Source organism: Lissotriton vulgaris, chromosome 2_1, assembly GCF_964263255.1.
Source record: "Lissotriton vulgaris chromosome 2_1, aLisVul1.2, whole genome shotgun sequence".
NCBI lineage: Eukaryota > Metazoa > Chordata > Amphibia > Caudata > Salamandridae > Lissotriton > Lissotriton vulgaris.
The window spans coordinates 472,507,720-472,524,600 of record NC_141687.1 but is presented as its reverse complement, the minus strand read 5'-3'; the positions used below and the strand labels follow the sequence as shown (position 1 = coordinate 472,524,600).

The window sequence follows — 16,881 nt, the reverse complement described above, 5'->3', positions numbered from 1 at the left end:
CCGCACTGCTGCACTTCACACCGCAGCCTCGACGCCCGCGGACGGCAGCGCTCGAAACTTCAACCACAAAATGTTCGATCTGCAACTCGTGTTACTTCAAAGGCCCGAAGACTCCTGCATCGAAGTCTGGAAACTATGCCGGTGGACGCCGGCACTTCGGGGCTCATCAGGAGGTTGCCAACAACTTACAATTCTAAAGGTACTGTTTTGCGAATCTTCCCGACACCGTAGCTGGCCCGCGATGCCATGGTCAGCCAGAACTGTTTGGATTTGTTGTTCACGATGCCCCCAGATGAAGCTATCAACTTCAAGAAGCTGTATTTCAAGTCTATTTTGATACTGAAGACTTCTGAGAACTGTATGGTGTATTGCTATCGTTTTTGGTCCTGTTGTGGATGTATAAACATATTGGATATTTTTCTGATCTGGTGTGGTGTCCTTTTGTAGTGTTTTCACTGAATTACTGTTGGTTATGTGCAAATGCTTTACACTCTGCCGCTAAGATAAGCCTGACTGCTCGAGCAAAGCTAGCTAGGAGGTGAGCAGGGTTTATTTTAGGAGTGTAACTCCTTTATCCTTACTAGAAGGAAGTGTCCCTACTTGGACAAACGTGCAAACCCTTGCCAACTAGAGACCCCCATTTCTAGTAGCAACCGATTGACCTATTTTCATTGTATGCAGTTTGTTATCTGCATAGTACACGGTCTTCGTAGCAGGCATTTTAACCCACTGCACTATCTTAGTACGAGTCAAAACTTCCACTAGACAAACCTCTGTTATCTTTCTAGGGAGACGATTAATCACCAGAGTTATCTTGACATTTTAATTGAAGCCTAAAAATTGCTGGAAACCAATAACATAGCAGCAGGTGCTTTTAAAATGACAAAATACTTGTAAAAAGGATGCCTCCACCCCATGTAAGCGCCCGGTACTGTGGCAATGATCACACCACCCCAGAGCAGACCCTGGGAGGGGCCTCAGTGAATGGAGCGCAGCCGCCCGCCAGCTGTCCTGGCACCACAAGTCCCCAGGCATTGCCTGGCAACCCACACTGCAGCGAGGCCTCCAGTAACACCTAGAATCTGCTACAACCGGCCGTTGCCCCAGCAACCTGGAAATTCCAAGAGGAGTGCTTGGTATGTTGAGGTGCAAGGTGCTCCCATGTGACTGGGAAGGAGCCCAGCCCTCACGCACTAACTACCCAGGCCCAGCGGGCCAAAGTCCAGCTGACTGGTGCTGCGTGCCTCCCGCCCCCTAGACCCGGTGAGAAGTTCCCTGTGTGGCAGGTGTGAGTTCCGCTGGGGGCCTTATTGCGGATTTGGCGAGATTTTCAGCAGCTGCAGAGGGGCATGCAAGCTCATCTGTCCCCCTTCCTCTCTGTTGAGTTCGGTTGGGGCTCTTGCGTAGTGGCCGCAATTGCTGTGTAAAAGAAGCAGGTGGCCCAATAACTTACTGGAGCAGCATTGCCCAGCACTGGTGTTACTTTTCCCTCACTATCCCCATTTCTCATGGGAGTGGTGGCTATGTGACGTGCACTGCCTGAATGCGGGCAGCTGCCCGGATCTCTAGATCTCGGGGGAGGACCGGGTGATGTCTTCCCCGCTTTCAATGGGGATTATCAATCCCCCCCTTGGCCGGCAGTAGCTGCACTGAGCGATCTTTAGCAGCTGCACCTCCCCAAAATGTACACATGCGGGAGGCTAAGTGTGGTCTTCCACCCTCCCCACAGTTTAGGCAATGTGTATTAAAAGCACAGACGTGCTCTATTCATTATGATGACAGGTTGTGACCTTATAAGTTGACGTGCATATACAAACCGTTCTTGTAATGTTTGGTCTATTGCCTAGGGGCCAAGTGAGTTGTGACCTGTACTACTTATGAGTAATCACTGAGGGCACTATATTTTATGTTTATGTACCATGATGTGTGGCAACCCATGTGGTTTCTCTTCCTGACCTACGTGCAGCATTTATTCCCCTGATATGTATGTATAACATTTTTAATGCCTACTACGAGGAATATTTCAAGAAATGCAGGATATGTGCTCAGTGATGGTGTTTTTGTAACATGTGCAACCTATAATAATTTACTGGACTGCACTAACTTTTCATGTTATCAAGTTTTTTTCAAGTTTGAATACTTTATTCGACAACATTGTCATAAAAGCATATACCCCTAAGCTAAACAGAATAAATACTAATCTAGAATAAAAAACATATTAAATTCCATACAGTTTATACTTTGTTGACGAATAACACAATAAAATGCACATTTTAAAAATAGGGACACAGCACAAAGTTTAAAAAATGAAATATTTGATAATCAGATAATTCATAAGAGTTTTAAAGTGCGCGTGCGTATTATCCATACCCACCCCATATATTTAGCTACAGCAATTGCAAGGTTAGGGGCACTATTTGATTTTAAAATCCTTAAGGCCTCTAAATATTTCCTTGTACCCAAATTTCTGCATGCTGGCTTCAACCATCTATTCCTTGGGGCAGCATATAAGGGGCATGCAAATAGAAAATGTGGGATATCCTCTACATGTGTTTTTTACAATAAAAACAAGTGTTTACATTATCAGGAGACCATTTGACCGTGAAAGCATTTAGAGGTAAAGAGACAATTCTAAACTGAAAATACAGTTTCCTATCTAGAGGCTTTGAGATCAAATCCCAGTACTGTTCAAATTTTGGGATCGTTTTAACTTCCAAAAACTGGGATGTCAGGACAGATGGTTGATTGGAAGTCAATGCAGTGTTGTTTATTATATCCCAGTACAATTTTTTCAATGTAGTCTTTGAAGGAAAATCATCTGGGTGTACTGCAGACCACAAGTGTTCAAGGTGCAGTTTTTGAAGTAGTAGCTCACTTCTTTAAGCCAAAGTACTTTATGGAAAGTGTCAGAGTTATCAACATCCAAAAGGGCAGCTGCGTAATGACTCAACTCAGAAGTAGTTTTTATGCGCCTCCAATATAGGAGGGGACGCAGTCTGACCATGTCCTCGATCTTTTTCCTCCCAAGATCGTAATGAAGTGGGGTCGACGGGGTACTCTGTGGGACACCAATTATGCGCCGAAGAAATTTATTTTCTGCAACTACTAAAGTGTTCAAATTGGTGAAACCCCATAATTCTGATCCATAAAGACACGCACCCAGCACTTTCATACCATAGATCTCCATTATGGGCTGAATTGGTTTTGTAAATGAAGATTTGTGCTTTTGGGCTATTGCCCCTGCCAGCTGGTTAAATTTTAGCACTACAGAATCCATATGTGATCTCCAGTTCATGTTAGCATTTAGAGAGATGCCTAGGTAGGTAAAAGCATCCACTTCTTCCAAAAAAGCCCCGTTGTAAACCATTTTCCCCTTGAATTTCTTAGTGGGATTCAGATTCATAAATTTAGTCTTTGATGTATTTATTTCCAAGCCCCGAATCCGACAGAAGTCACCAAAAGCGTTTATTGTCTTTTGTAAACCGCTGGGGGTCCGCGAGACCAGCAAAGTGTCATCTGCGAACATTAGTACTGGAACTCGCTTCCCGTCTAATAGTGGAGCATCCGTCGGGAGTTGCTTCAAGAAGTCAACTATGCCATTGATGTAGAGAGAGAATAAGGTGGGGGCCAGGACGCAGCCCTGTCTCACGCCTCTCTCAACAGGGAAGGATTCCGTGACATCTCCCTGGGCTCCCCACCTAATCCGGGCATAATTGTTCTCATGCAACCTTACAAGCAAAGTTAGTAGTTCAGGGCTTATTCCGAGTTCCCTTAAGACAACCCAAAGTTTTTGGCGGGGAACTAAATCAAAGGCTGACTTCAGGTCAACGAAAACAGCAAACAGAGGACCGTTTAGCAGGGTTAAATTTTTCCAGTATATAGTTAAAAAGTGAAATACCTGATCGACAGAGCTAGTTAGAGGGCGGAAACCAGCTTGGTACGGGGAGAGGATGTCCTTATCAACTATCCAGGCTTGTATCTTGTTTTGTACCATCCTGCCCATCAGTTTTTGGGCGCAATCGATGAGGCTGATGGGCCTATAGTTACTTGGTAGAGCCTTATCCCCTTTTATGTAGACTGGTATTATTTCTGCTCCTTTCCATGTTGCTGGTATCTTTGCCCCTTGTGCAATGGCATTTCCAAGCCATACAAAGTATTTACACCAGCTGTCCCTGTCCGATAAAAAAACATCTGCCGGTATTCCATCGATTCCTGGCGCCCTACCTCTGGTCACTCCATCCATTGCCTCATGTACATCTTTCAATGAAAATAGTTCGTTGGTTAAAAATACCCTTTCTGGAGGAGAAACAGTTTGCGAACCTGAATTGTCTGCATATTGGGGTTTGAAAAAGTCCACCCAGGATTCATTTGCTACATGATTTTTTGGGCAATCAGCTATTCCCCCTGAGCCCCACTTTAATATGGCCCAAAACTCTTTCTGGTGTTTATCAACACATGCTTTCTTCAGGTCTAGCCAAAGGTTCTCATCCCACCGTTTTTTTGCCTTAATCTGGGTTTTTCTATATTCCTCCCTAGCATTTAAAACTCCTATTTTAGATCTCAGTGCTATACTGAGATTTTGTCTCGCTATTCTGCAGGATTGGTCGTACCATCCCCTCTTTATGGGTGGTCCAGTACCCTTCCTCTTCTTAATTGTTTTAAAGAATAGCTTCTGTATGTTAGCAAAAAACTTTGGCTGTGACTCTTCAATTCGTAGTTTAAAATTTGTATCATTCATTAAAGCCTGTAGTCTGGTTACTTCATCAATAACTAACCCCTCAAGGGCCTGCTTATCCTCTGGGTTGTCTACCAAAGTTATCCATTTAATGTGACGGAGATTGTTAGATGGAACAACATCTAGGGTCGTGAGGTTCCTAGCCGGGTTTTCTGAAGTTGCTCTTTGTTCCATGTTGAAGAGCAAAGACAAGGGGTTGTGGTCGCTCTTCAACCTTGGAATGACCTGCATATCGACCACTTTACTCCATCCCCTAACATCTACCAAAATGTAATCTATCCTACTACTTTATCTTAGGTTATCAAAGGTATGCCTGCCCTGTAGGTCAGAAGGAGTGCGGTCGTTGGCTGCCCTCAGTCCTCTGGATAGGCATAAACTTTTGACCTGTATTGCTACTTCTGTCCACTTTTTTACCAATGGAAGGTGTAACTGGGGAATTCCCCATTTGGTATCTTCCTCTCGTGTCAGATCGCTATCCTCACAGCCTAAAGGTTCAAATGTTGTGTTTAGGTCTCCACCCACCAAGATAGTGTACTGCGTAGGTAGCATCTCTAAGTCATTATCTAGAGCACCTATTATATCAGAGAATGTGCCCCCTTGGGTTCCCCTTGCATAGATATTATATATTGCCAACTTGTGACCGTCAACCCAGGTGAGCGCAATAGAAAGTAGGTCGCTATTAGTGATATGGCTCTGCTTGATGGTACATTGCAGAGATTGGCATATCCATATGACTAGACCCCCAGAAGGGCGTCCCTTGGTATTCTTTTTCGCAGGTACGTAAAAATTTAGAAAGCCCTGGCGAAAAACTGGTGACACTGACCATGTTTCCTGTAGCAACACAATATCATAACGGTCAATGAACTCGCACCAGTCTGGAGTCTCTATTTTATGTTGGATACCCGCAATATTCCATGAAATGAACTTAATGCTACCTTCCCTTTCCATATTCCTCTTATTTAAGGGAATAGTCTGGTTAGAGGGAAGCGCACGAGGTGGAGAAATAACTTCAACAACGTTAATACTAGTATGAACGGCTGGTAAGTTGTTCTCTACTGCATTAAAGGCGTGATCTCTGGGGTCAGGTGTCTTGCCCTCACAACAATCTGTTCCTAATGTCGTAAGAGTACTAATATTTCCATGTTTAACCTTTACAATCTTAGTTTTCCCTAAGCTCCTCGATTTTTCCAGTCAATCACATTGGCTTACCCCTGAGAGGGCAGAGAACCTGTTTTCGATCGAGATGCCCCAATTATTTTTATTTTCAGGTATTTTGGCTTTTCTTATTACAGGGTTCCATTTCGTTTTCAGCAATGTTGGATTTAGAATGTTTCCCTTTTTTTATGTAAAAGAAATCCAATGTTAGTGGCTCTATTTCGGTGGATCTACGCTGAGGGGGATATATATTAGCTAGAATGTTTGGTAAAACTTCTGGATCTGAGAAATGTAGCACCACACAATCCCCCTTGAATTTTTTGATGCCACCCCCGATCCATTCAACCCTTCTAGCTTTTACTACTTCCTGTGCCAACTGATCCCTGCCTCCTGGTTTAAAAGCCATGTTCTTCGATAGCCAGTGGAGTGATTTATTTATCAAAGAAGGGGTGTTCTCTACTTGCCCTGATTCTAGTTGAGGAACATTTGCTAGGACCAATATTAGTGGGGAAGCTTCCACTATTAATTCAACAGGCCCCTTCTCTATATTGTTGAGATCTTTTGTACTTCTGGAGCTGGGCCCCGCAGAATCCTCATCAATGGTAACTGGGTTTGGGACTCCCGATCCCTCCCCCCCTTGGACAGGCCTCCTCATGGTATTCTGGGAAGTATTTGCAGAAAAATCTGACCCAGGTGCAGTTTTAGTGGTTTTTGGGTCAGCTGTAACTGGATTTAACAAAGCAGTATTTGATCTTTCTTCTGTTGTTTTTTGCAAAAGCACCCCCAGTCTAGTAACCTCTTCTGTGAGCTGGTCAATTTTGCTTAGGAGTGATTTGGTAATAGTTTTAATTTTATTATCTATGGCATTCAGCAGCTTCTTAAATTGGTCTTCGTCCAGGTGAACCTTTCCTCCCCATTACTCCTAGTATCATCTCCAGTATTCCCCTGAGGGGAAGTGTCAGGGCGCTTTTTACCTGATCGAAGACCACCCCTTTTTGGTATATTCTTTCCCCCTCCCTTTGTTACTCTAGGAGCTGGGACCGGTGTGGGGGTTTCTTCGTCTAGAGTAATAATGTCAATGTCAGTTGTACTTTCGGGAGCTGGTTCATTGATTGCTACTAGTAATTGGGTCAATGGGTTGGTGTCTGGAGTCTGAAACACCTCATTGCTGATATCAAGAGCTGGGGTAGGTAGAGGCGTATTGTCAATAAGCAAGTCTGGCGAATAGCTAAGACCCAGAGATGATCTCCTGTCCTGGGTAATTTTGGCAACTTTCTGTACCATGTAATTGTCTATTGTATTAAGTGGAGCTGAGGATGTTTTCGCTTTAGACATTTTACAAGGTTGGAGCAATGCAGGTCCGTGGGGTTTTAAATCAATATGATATCCCAGACACTTACAGGGATGAAGGGAGTGTATCACTTACTTGAGTATTTTTGGGCAGCGTTCTTGGCCCTGCTCCTGCCTCTTCCTGCCGATGAGGGCCGTAGAGGGCCCGCCCTTTGCCCGGGCTTCGCTCCGGGCTTCCCGCGAAGCAGGTTTCTGCGCCGCTTATGTGTGCCTCCTGGCGCCCTCGCGTTGTCAGAAAGCGCGCCGCCGCGTAGGCTGCCGGGAATTGTAGTCCCGGAGCGGCGGCCCGTGTAGTCAGCTGTTGGTTGACTCTTGGCGGTGGCGGCGTGCTTCAAGGTTCCTGGCTGCCTTGAAAGGACTCCTGGCGGTGGCGGCGTCTGTCAGGTAAGTGCTGGTTCGTCTCCCCCGCTCCGCCGGTTTCTGCGCCGCTTATGTGTGCCTCCTGGCGCCCTCGCGTTGTCAGAAAGCGCGCCGCCGCGTAAGCTGCCAGGAATTGTAGTCCCGGAGCGGCGGCGCGTGTAGTCAGCTGTTGGTTGACTCTTGGCGGTGGCGACGTGCTTCAAGGTTCCTGGCTGCCTTGAAAGGACTCCTGGCGGTGGCTGCGTCTGTCAGGTAAGTGCTGGTTCGTCTCCCCCGCTCCGCCGGTTTCTGCGCCGCTTATGTGTGCCTCCTGGCGCCCTCGCGTTGTCAGAAAGCGCGCCGCCGCGTAGGCTGCCGGGAATTGTAGTCCCGGAGCGGCGGCGCGTGTAGTCAGCTGTTGGTTGACTCTTGGCGGTGGCGGCGTGCTTCAAGGTTCCTGGCTGCCTTGAAATGACTCCTGGCGGTGGCGGCGTCTGTCAGGTAAGTGCTGGTTCGTCTCCCCCGCTCCGCCGGTTTCTGCACCGCTTATGTGCGCCTCCTGGCGCCCTCGCGTTGTCAAAAAGCGCGCCGCCGCGTAGGCTGCCGGAAATTGTAGTCCCGGAGCAGGTAAGTGCTGGTTCGTCTAACTTTTCATGTTATGGAAATTGCCTGGTTGGCAAAGTGATTTTATGATCTATGCGACATCATGACTTTTGCCTAGTTGGCAAAGTGATTTATGCGATTATGGTTTAATGTGTTTTATGTACAATGCAAAGGGTATTTTTATTTAAACTTATGTGGAGTCTCTTTGTGTGGTGTGCCTAGTGTGTCACTGTTGTGTGTGTGTATGTGTTGCACAAACGCTTTACACATTGCCTCTGGGATAAGCCTGACTGCTTTGCCAAGCTGCCAAGGGGGTAAGCAGGGGTTATCTTATGTATGTAACTCCCTTACCATGACTAGAGTGGTGGGCTCTGCCTGGCTTAGGTGTATATCCCAGCCAACCAGAAACCCCATTTCTAACAAACCCCCATTAAGTGTAGTCTTTCTTTAAAACATTTAAGGAAATCCTGGTCTTGTTATTTTTCAAAACAATCCTAGACAATATACCATCCATTTTGAAAAAGAAGCGCAATCTTGATCAGTAAAATAACCAGAAAAAAAGTTAAAATGGGAAGATACATCATCTTTATTGTGTCTGAGCGAACCCCCCCAAAGTAATACATAAAGGAGTACATCTCTCCACTAGACCATTACATCAAGATCTTAACTCAACTTAATTAACCTGGTGAACCAAATATCCTAACATTTACTTTTATTTCCATTCCAACTTAGTCCTGCTTTTGAAAGTTTGTTAGAAACAAAATTTGTTGAGAAGTTACCCCTCCAATTAGTTGACATTCAACTTATAACCTTGAGCTTCAAAACATTTAGATTACTCCAGTAAGAAGGCTGATAGGGATGTTAGTGATTTAGAAATATATAATAAAATAACAGCTGTGACTTTAATCTGGTTAGTTTTAGAATAATATCCATAGTCAGAATTGTTTTTGTCCTATAGATTTTCAAGACAGGGCTACAAAGAAAGTATAAATACCAAAGGAGATAAAAGGCAGCCTTGAAAATGTTCTCTTTTCTAATAGAAAGAATGGAGCTATCACTCCATAAACAGATGTTAGAGGGGATAAATATAATAATGATATATAAGCAAGTATACTGGGACCAAAACTACACCACTGTAGTAACCTCTGCATGAAATACCAATTGACTCGATCAACACCCTTTTCATAAACAAATGTTAAAATCGCAGCCCATAGTTGGTAAAATATCTTACACAAATATAGCCAGATCATGATCCGATATAAATATTCATCCATGTACTAATGTCATAACCTGATCCATACTCAAAAGAATATGATGAATTCTGTTTTATGTGTTGTATGCTGTGGAGAAAAACAAACACCCTGCAATCAAGATTAAAATATTCTCCAAGCAAACAATAGAGCGTTTTGCAATAAAAATGTTTTAAAGGTGTTTGACCAAAGTTAAGAACATATCTATAAAGAAAACAAATTCTATCCATAAAACGATCCATATTTTAATTACCTTCTCTCCCTAATAAGCCATTTGTAGCATTCATGTCTTTTCGATAGGGGTGAAGATCTAGGCACTCCTTCTCTCTGCATGCAGTTACCTTTGAAACATCTAGGGAGAAGAATACTTTATGGCTTCTACTTTGTATCTGTTTTTTCTCTTTAACTGCCAATAGTATTGTCATAAAATCAGTGAGCTGTAAAAAATATGTTACATCTCTAGGCTTGACATTAAACTTGATCATACTAAACTCAATTCTATGAGGTCTTTGGATGTTGATTCATAATGAGCTTGAGGTCCCTAACATTTTGGGACGTGAGAAAATATAATATATCAAAACCCTAAGGGCTTTTCGGGATATCGTATATGCACAAATTGTTACTTCTGTTCATATTCCCTAAATCTTGAAGTCAATGAGTTATTTCAGTCAGGCCCGGACTGACCGCTGCGGGCACCGGGCAATCCCCCGGTGCGCCGCAAGGGTAGGTGCCGGTTTTGGGCCCAGGGGGCCGTTTATGTTACACGGCCGTTTTGCAGCATAGCTGCAAAAGCGGCCCTGTAACAAAATCGGCCGAAAATCAGCTGAAAACCGGCCCCGCCAAAGAGCTCGGTTGCACCACCAGGGGGGCGGCCGGACACTTTGCCAGGGCTTGTTTTGGTTCTCAGTCCAGCCCTGATTTCAGTGAATTCTTTTGTATAGCCATATCTTCAAATGTTTCTGCATTGTCTTCAGTCGATTATTCTATGCCCTGCCTCATACAGTCTCCTTGTGTTTGCTCTGCCTCATACAGTCTGGCATGTAGATTAGACCACTTTTCTTCCAGTCTCTGTTAAATGTTACTTGTATCAACAATAAAAATATATAGTTTTTTTTTTGCCTCCAGTAAGTCTTTCAAAGTTAACAGTGTAGGGGACTTTGAAGGTGATTCCTTTTAGGCCTTTTGGCAGGACCCATCGTATCTGTTTTAGGAGTCGTCCCAAAGCATTGTTGATGACTGTAACCTGAGCACACGCAGCATCTCCCTCCATCATATGATCCACAATAGTAAAACTGTCACCAAAAGAAGAGCCTTTATTAACCTCTTTATTCTTATTGGTCCTTCAGTACTGCTGATGGGGGATTTGGAATCTGCTTCACCAAACATTTTTTCTGTCAGCTAAAAAATTCCAGAGTAATTAAGTAAGTAAGGGACAGAACAACACAAAACTTAAAGGAAAAGCTTTGTTATTTGAACCTATGGGATATACAACATTCGTAGATATATCAATATTTTATATGCCTCTGTACAACTAAAAGTTTTATAAAAAGAATTATGTAAGTGGTGTTGGTCAGCATGTGCCTGGTATGGTATGGATTGTTAATTTTTAAAAGAGGTTAGCTCAGGTATTTTGCTTAATTTCATATTGTATTGCACCTATTGAAGATTGAATTAACATATTTTAAAAGAAGTTTCCAATTCAATGTAACCAACCAGCCATACTTTGACTTTCAAAAGGGATGCAGCTTCTAATAGTGAATCAAAAGCAGCAATTTTGCTACAGAATTTACTACTTGAAGTGGACGGACAAGTGGGCCGAGTAACCCAAGAAAATAATTTGGTCTTGAGGCACAGGCTGAATAGAATTCGGCTCCTTCTTAAGGTAAGATTACATTTACTGATTCACAGGACACAATCACTCATTTTTGCTTCTGATGTAATATCAACATATAAAATATTTTCTTAAAATATGTATTAAGTAATTGCCAATCCCACATGATTCTGTAAACATTTTTACAATTATTTGTATTTAATTCGACAAAAAATTTAAATAAACTCATTGTTAAGATTTGCAATAAACTGATTGTCCACCCTTGTGAATTAGCACCATCAGAAATATTATTTCACCCCGTTCTTTAGCACACATTGGCAAGGGTAATACGTTTACCTTAAATGTGCTGACACCTGAAAATAGAGGCATGCACAAATGCACACAAAGTAATTGTATCTCTTCACTCTCTGTCCTGTTTGGTTCCTCCAGTTTGTGCTGCCTGCTTTTTAATTACCTTTTTTCTTGTGTTCAAAATATTTTATTGAAAGTTTTTCATAATAAACAATTAGCAAGACATACAAAAAAGAATAACATTTCAAAAGATCTAGTAAAATACTAAAGATACAACATTTGCTAATTCATTATAAATAATGAAGATAAACTTGAGCATAGAAAACTTAAAAAGGGGGAAGGTAGGAAAGGGAAATATAAAATATCAAATACATAATAGTTGATAAATAGAGCTACTATACAATATCAATTTATATAGTGATAGAACAATAAAGGGGAAAAGCAATAAATATACTGTTAATTTATAAATAGATATCAATAGGAGTCCAAAATAGATGATAAGAAATAGAATTCTGACAAACCCCAGACAAGGATAACTGTGCACCTCTTTTTGTAAAAATAACCCAAGACCACCAAGCATGAACTGATAACTTTGAAACATCTTTCCAACAAAAGGTGATTGATTTTAACGCAGCAGAAATTAAGAAGTTAAAAAGTTTACATTCAAGTTCACTTAAATCTTGCAACAAGGTTACAGATTTGCATATTAACATTGTATATGATACGTCTTCTTGAATATTAAGAATCTTTTTAATAATAACCCATACTTCCGTCCAGAATTATGATAGCATATGTTGTAGTTATCCAGGGTGTAAATTACAATGCCAACATGTATCAGATTGAAGAAGTTTAGCCTGAAATAAACGTGATGGAGTCATAGTTTACAAAAGTGAAACAGGTAACCATCCAGATATATTAGAAATCCATATATTTTCCTACGTATCAGTAGATAATGAAAGCGATAATTCATTGTTCCAGAATGTTGCAATCATATTTATGTTACTTCCTAGATTGATGGACAATTTTTTATATAAAATGGAAACACCATGCGCATTAGATGATATAGTTTGAATATAGATAGATAAATCAGCATATTAGATGGAATAGCTTGGGAAAATGAATCCAAAATCAAATTACTTAAATATTCATATTTCATACGGTCAGAATCAGCTAAACCAAACTTTGGGGCCCATTAGGATAGCGGACGGACTTGTGTCTGTCCACGACCCCTGAGTAGGAGGGAACCTCCGCATGGCCTGCGGAGTTCTCTCCTGTGAAAGTAGGATGTGACCACCACCCTGGCGGTCACATCCTCTATTTTTACCATTGTGGTGGGTGCGGCTTCAAGCTGCACCCGCCGCAATGGTAAAAATGCATACATTGCATTTGTATGCAGAAAGCGGCTGGCACCATGCGGTGCCTGACGATTTCTGCATAGAAATACATGGGGGTACCATAGGTACCCCCCATGTGCACCCCTCCTTCACCCAGGGGGCCCGCACCGGGCCCCCGCAGTGAAGTTCCACATGCTTTTCCACGGCAGGAAACACGCCACGGAAAAGCATTTTTTTAAACCTATCCTAATATGGCTGGCGGTGTCTAAGAGACACCGCCACCATATTAGAGCTTTTCCGCTGCGGTTGTAAGCCAACCGCGGTGGAAAAGCAGCAGACTGAAACCAGGACCCACCAGCCATCCTAATGTGGCGGTGGGTCTTTGGTGGGTCCGCAGCGGATTTTCCTCATCCTCCGGGCCGGCGGTGGCTTCCGCCGGCCCAAAGGATGCGGAAAATCCGCAATCCTAATGATCCCCTTTGTTTGTAACATTTTAAATTAAATAAAATTATTATTAGAATAAACATCTTTTAAGATAAAAAATACCATCTTTAATCCATGAAGACCAGAAACTAACTTTCCTATTTAGTTTAATAACATTGCTATACCACAGTGATAATTCATCAGTATTGCACATGGGATTTTGAAAAATGGAACCAATTTCATTGAAAATCATTTTGGTGGATTTGAGGATAAGAGATTTATGAAAAATTATGATTTGTTAGACATTGTTAACAGTGTGGGAAGTGAAAAAGGATTCACAATGGATTTTTCAATATGGAACGAGGTAGGAGGATTATACAGGAATGATTAAACCAAATAGCACTTTGGTTTAGAATAAACGCTTTATGATAAAGAAGAAAATCAGGAATACCAAAACCAGCATTACATTTAGACATTTTACATTTTTTATAACTAATACGTTGTGGTTTGTTATTCCAAAGAAATTTGGAAAGGAGTTTATCAATATCTTTATAAAATTTTTATGGAAACTGAATAGGGACCATGGCGAGAGTGTAAAATATCTTAGGAGCGATATTCATTTTAATAGATTCCAGTCTACCCCACCATGAAAGATGCAGGGGAGACCATTTAGACGTTTTATCTTTGATATAATTTAAAATAAAATCACTGTTTAAAGTTAATGTTGATTTTATAGAAGAAGAGAATAAAATACCCAGATATTTTAACTGATTATTTTGCCAAATAATTTCATGCATGGGAAACATATCAGGAGCACAAAAAACACATTTAAAAGTAAAAATTCTGTTTTATTAGTATTCAATTTATACCCCAATACTAAAGAATATTTTGTAATTATTTCTATTAAGGAAGGGAAAGAGGACAATGGATCTCTGATAAATAAAAGCACATCATCAGCATATGCTAGTGTTTTAATAATAACATATTTAACTTTAATTCCTTAAATAGTATCACATTTTCTGATAGAGGCAAAAAAGGGTTCAATACCTAATAAAAACAATAGTGGAGAAAGAGGACATCCTTGACGTGTACCTCTGGAAAGGGAAAACTGAGGGGAAAATCTGGCCATTGATAAAAAGACGAGCATTAGGAGCAAAATATAAAGCTGAAATCATACGATAAAAGTATCACCAAAATTAAAAGATGTTAAAGTATGAGATAAAAATTGCCAATGAAGTTTGTCAAAGGCTTTTTCAGCATCCAAAGCCATGACTCCTAAAGGGCTAATTAATGTGTGACCTTGTTCAATAACATATAGGAGAGTTCTTGTATTATTAGCTGAGTATCTATTCTTCATAAACCCGGATTGATCAGGATGAATAATAGAGTCTAATATAGGGGATAAACGTGTGGCCAATATTTTAGCATATAATTTACAATCTTGATTTATTAAAGAAATAGGACGATAATTAGAAACAAGAGTAGGGTCCTTGTCTGGTTTAGGAAGAACAATATTTAAAGCTTCCGTAAAAGAACCAGACGTACTTCCTGATGAAGCAAATGATGGAAAGAGTTGAAGTAAAAAAGGTGAAAGTTGAGATTGGAATTCTTTATAAAACTCTGCGGGTAAACCATCAGGACCCGGAGATTTATTTTGCTTAAGAGATTTTATGGCAGATAAAATTTCGTCCTTACTAATGGGTAAGTCCAATCCAAGTTTATCTGATTGAGAAATTTTAGGTAAATCACATGAAGATAAGAAGGAGTCTACCTAAGAGTCATCATTAAATTCAGGTTTACTATATAATTAAGAGTAAAAGTCCAAAAATTAATTAACAATATCTTTATGCGATAGGGCAATTTTACCATTGAGGCTATGAATGGAAGTGATTTGGGTTTTGTCTTTTTTTAATACGAAGGTAATTTGCTAAAAGTCTTCCAGATTTATTTGCATTGAAACTAAATTTAGGTATAGATTTAGAAAGTTGGATACCAGCTCTTTTACTAACAATATAATTAAAATCATACCGTAATTTTTGTAACTTATCCCTGTATTGCGGATTATTAGAAGTAATAAAGAGCCGTTCATATTTCACTATTTGTTTTTCCAAGCGTTTAATATTTGCATTGAAGGTTTTTTATCATGGGCCATAATAGAAATAGTAGCTCCTCTAATATAAGTTTTAAAAGCATCCCATCGATTAACCAAAGAAGTCGAACCATCAGGATTCAATTGAAAGTAATCATTAAAGGCAGAAAAAAAGTTTTGGTTTGTTATGTTCGTTGGGAGCTATACCAGAATGCATTCTCTATCTAGATTGTTTAGGAAATGATGAGTTTAAATTTAAAATACAAGAGATTATAGCATGATCCAAAACATCAATATTTCCAATCATATAGGTTTTTATACAATTAATAAGTTGTCTTGTTACTAAAATGTAATCAATTCTAGAGTGAGAATTATGTGGGTTAGAAAAGAAAGTAAACATTTTTTCCGTAGGGAATTAAAGACGCCATATATCAACTAACTTAGTAGTTTGAAGAAATGTTTTAAAAGCAAAATAGACCTTAGAGGGATAAAATTTCGTCTGAGACAATCTATCTAGTAAAGGATCAGAGATAACATTAAAGTCACCAGCCACAATCAAAGGAACATTCCCAATTTTTAGCACCTCTGTTGCAAGATTGGAACAAAAAGTAGGGTCATCCGCAGTGGGCCCATAAACATTTAGTAAGAAAACAATAGAGTCATGAACTTTAACTTTAACAAGTATCTTCCCTCTGTATCAGTAAATTTACTCAATATTTGTCAATGAGATTTCTTTGCAATTAATATCGCTACACCATTTTTCTTGCCATTAGCAGGAGAAGAAACAATACTGTCAACCCACTTTATATTTTTATCATCAACATGAGTTTCCTGTAAAAAACAAAAATCAGTTATGGAACTGCCTAAATAATCCAAAATCTTAGTATGCTTAACTGGATGGCGTAAACATTTAACATTTAATGAAATTACTTTAATGTTAGCTATAATGGAAGAAGAAAGAAGAAAAGGATAAGAAGAGGATAACCAGCGAAAGAACATATAAGAAGGTGTGAGTAGCTCTAGAGAATATAAAAGGTATAAGAGAGGGTAAAACAGAGAAGAAAATACAAACAACAAACAAAACAACAAACATAAATTTAAACTGTGAAATGCACACATGCTCTACAAGCATGGCCAAAACCGCTGGAGCCCAAAAATTGAAGAAATGACGTATAAAGCTGTCAGCAAAAATCCACTTCAAGAAGTAGGGTCATGGGTGTCCATTTATTGTTGCAATTGGAGATCAAGAAAATGTCGGAGATCCTCTGGTTGGTGAAAGGATTTTGAAAAATTGTCTTTCCATATGCGCATTATAGATGGATCAAAAAGGCCTTATTTGAAAACCAAGACTTCACAGTGCGGGCGGAGGTTAGAAAATTCCTTACGTATTGCAACAGTTTCTTTATGAAAGTCTTCATGAATAAAAATGTTATTGCCATTGACCATCAATGAGGGAATTTCTCTTGCAGCTTTCCTGATCA

At 40.5% G+C, this 16,881-nt stretch overlaps 1 protein-coding gene across 1 annotated transcript in view; it reads left to right on the top strand.

Annotated features, from left to right (window-relative positions):
* The window catches only part of STAT4 (signal transducer and activator of transcription 4), an 836,765-nt gene that overhangs the window by 94,320 nt on the left and 725,564 nt on the right, over nucleotides 1-16,881 (top strand). The window contains exon 3 of the mRNA XM_086955386.1: nucleotides 11,170-11,314. Coding sequence (XP_086811512.1) covers nucleotides 11,170-11,314 — 145 coding nt within the window. The remainder of the gene's footprint in view (nucleotides 1-11,169; nucleotides 11,315-16,881) is intronic.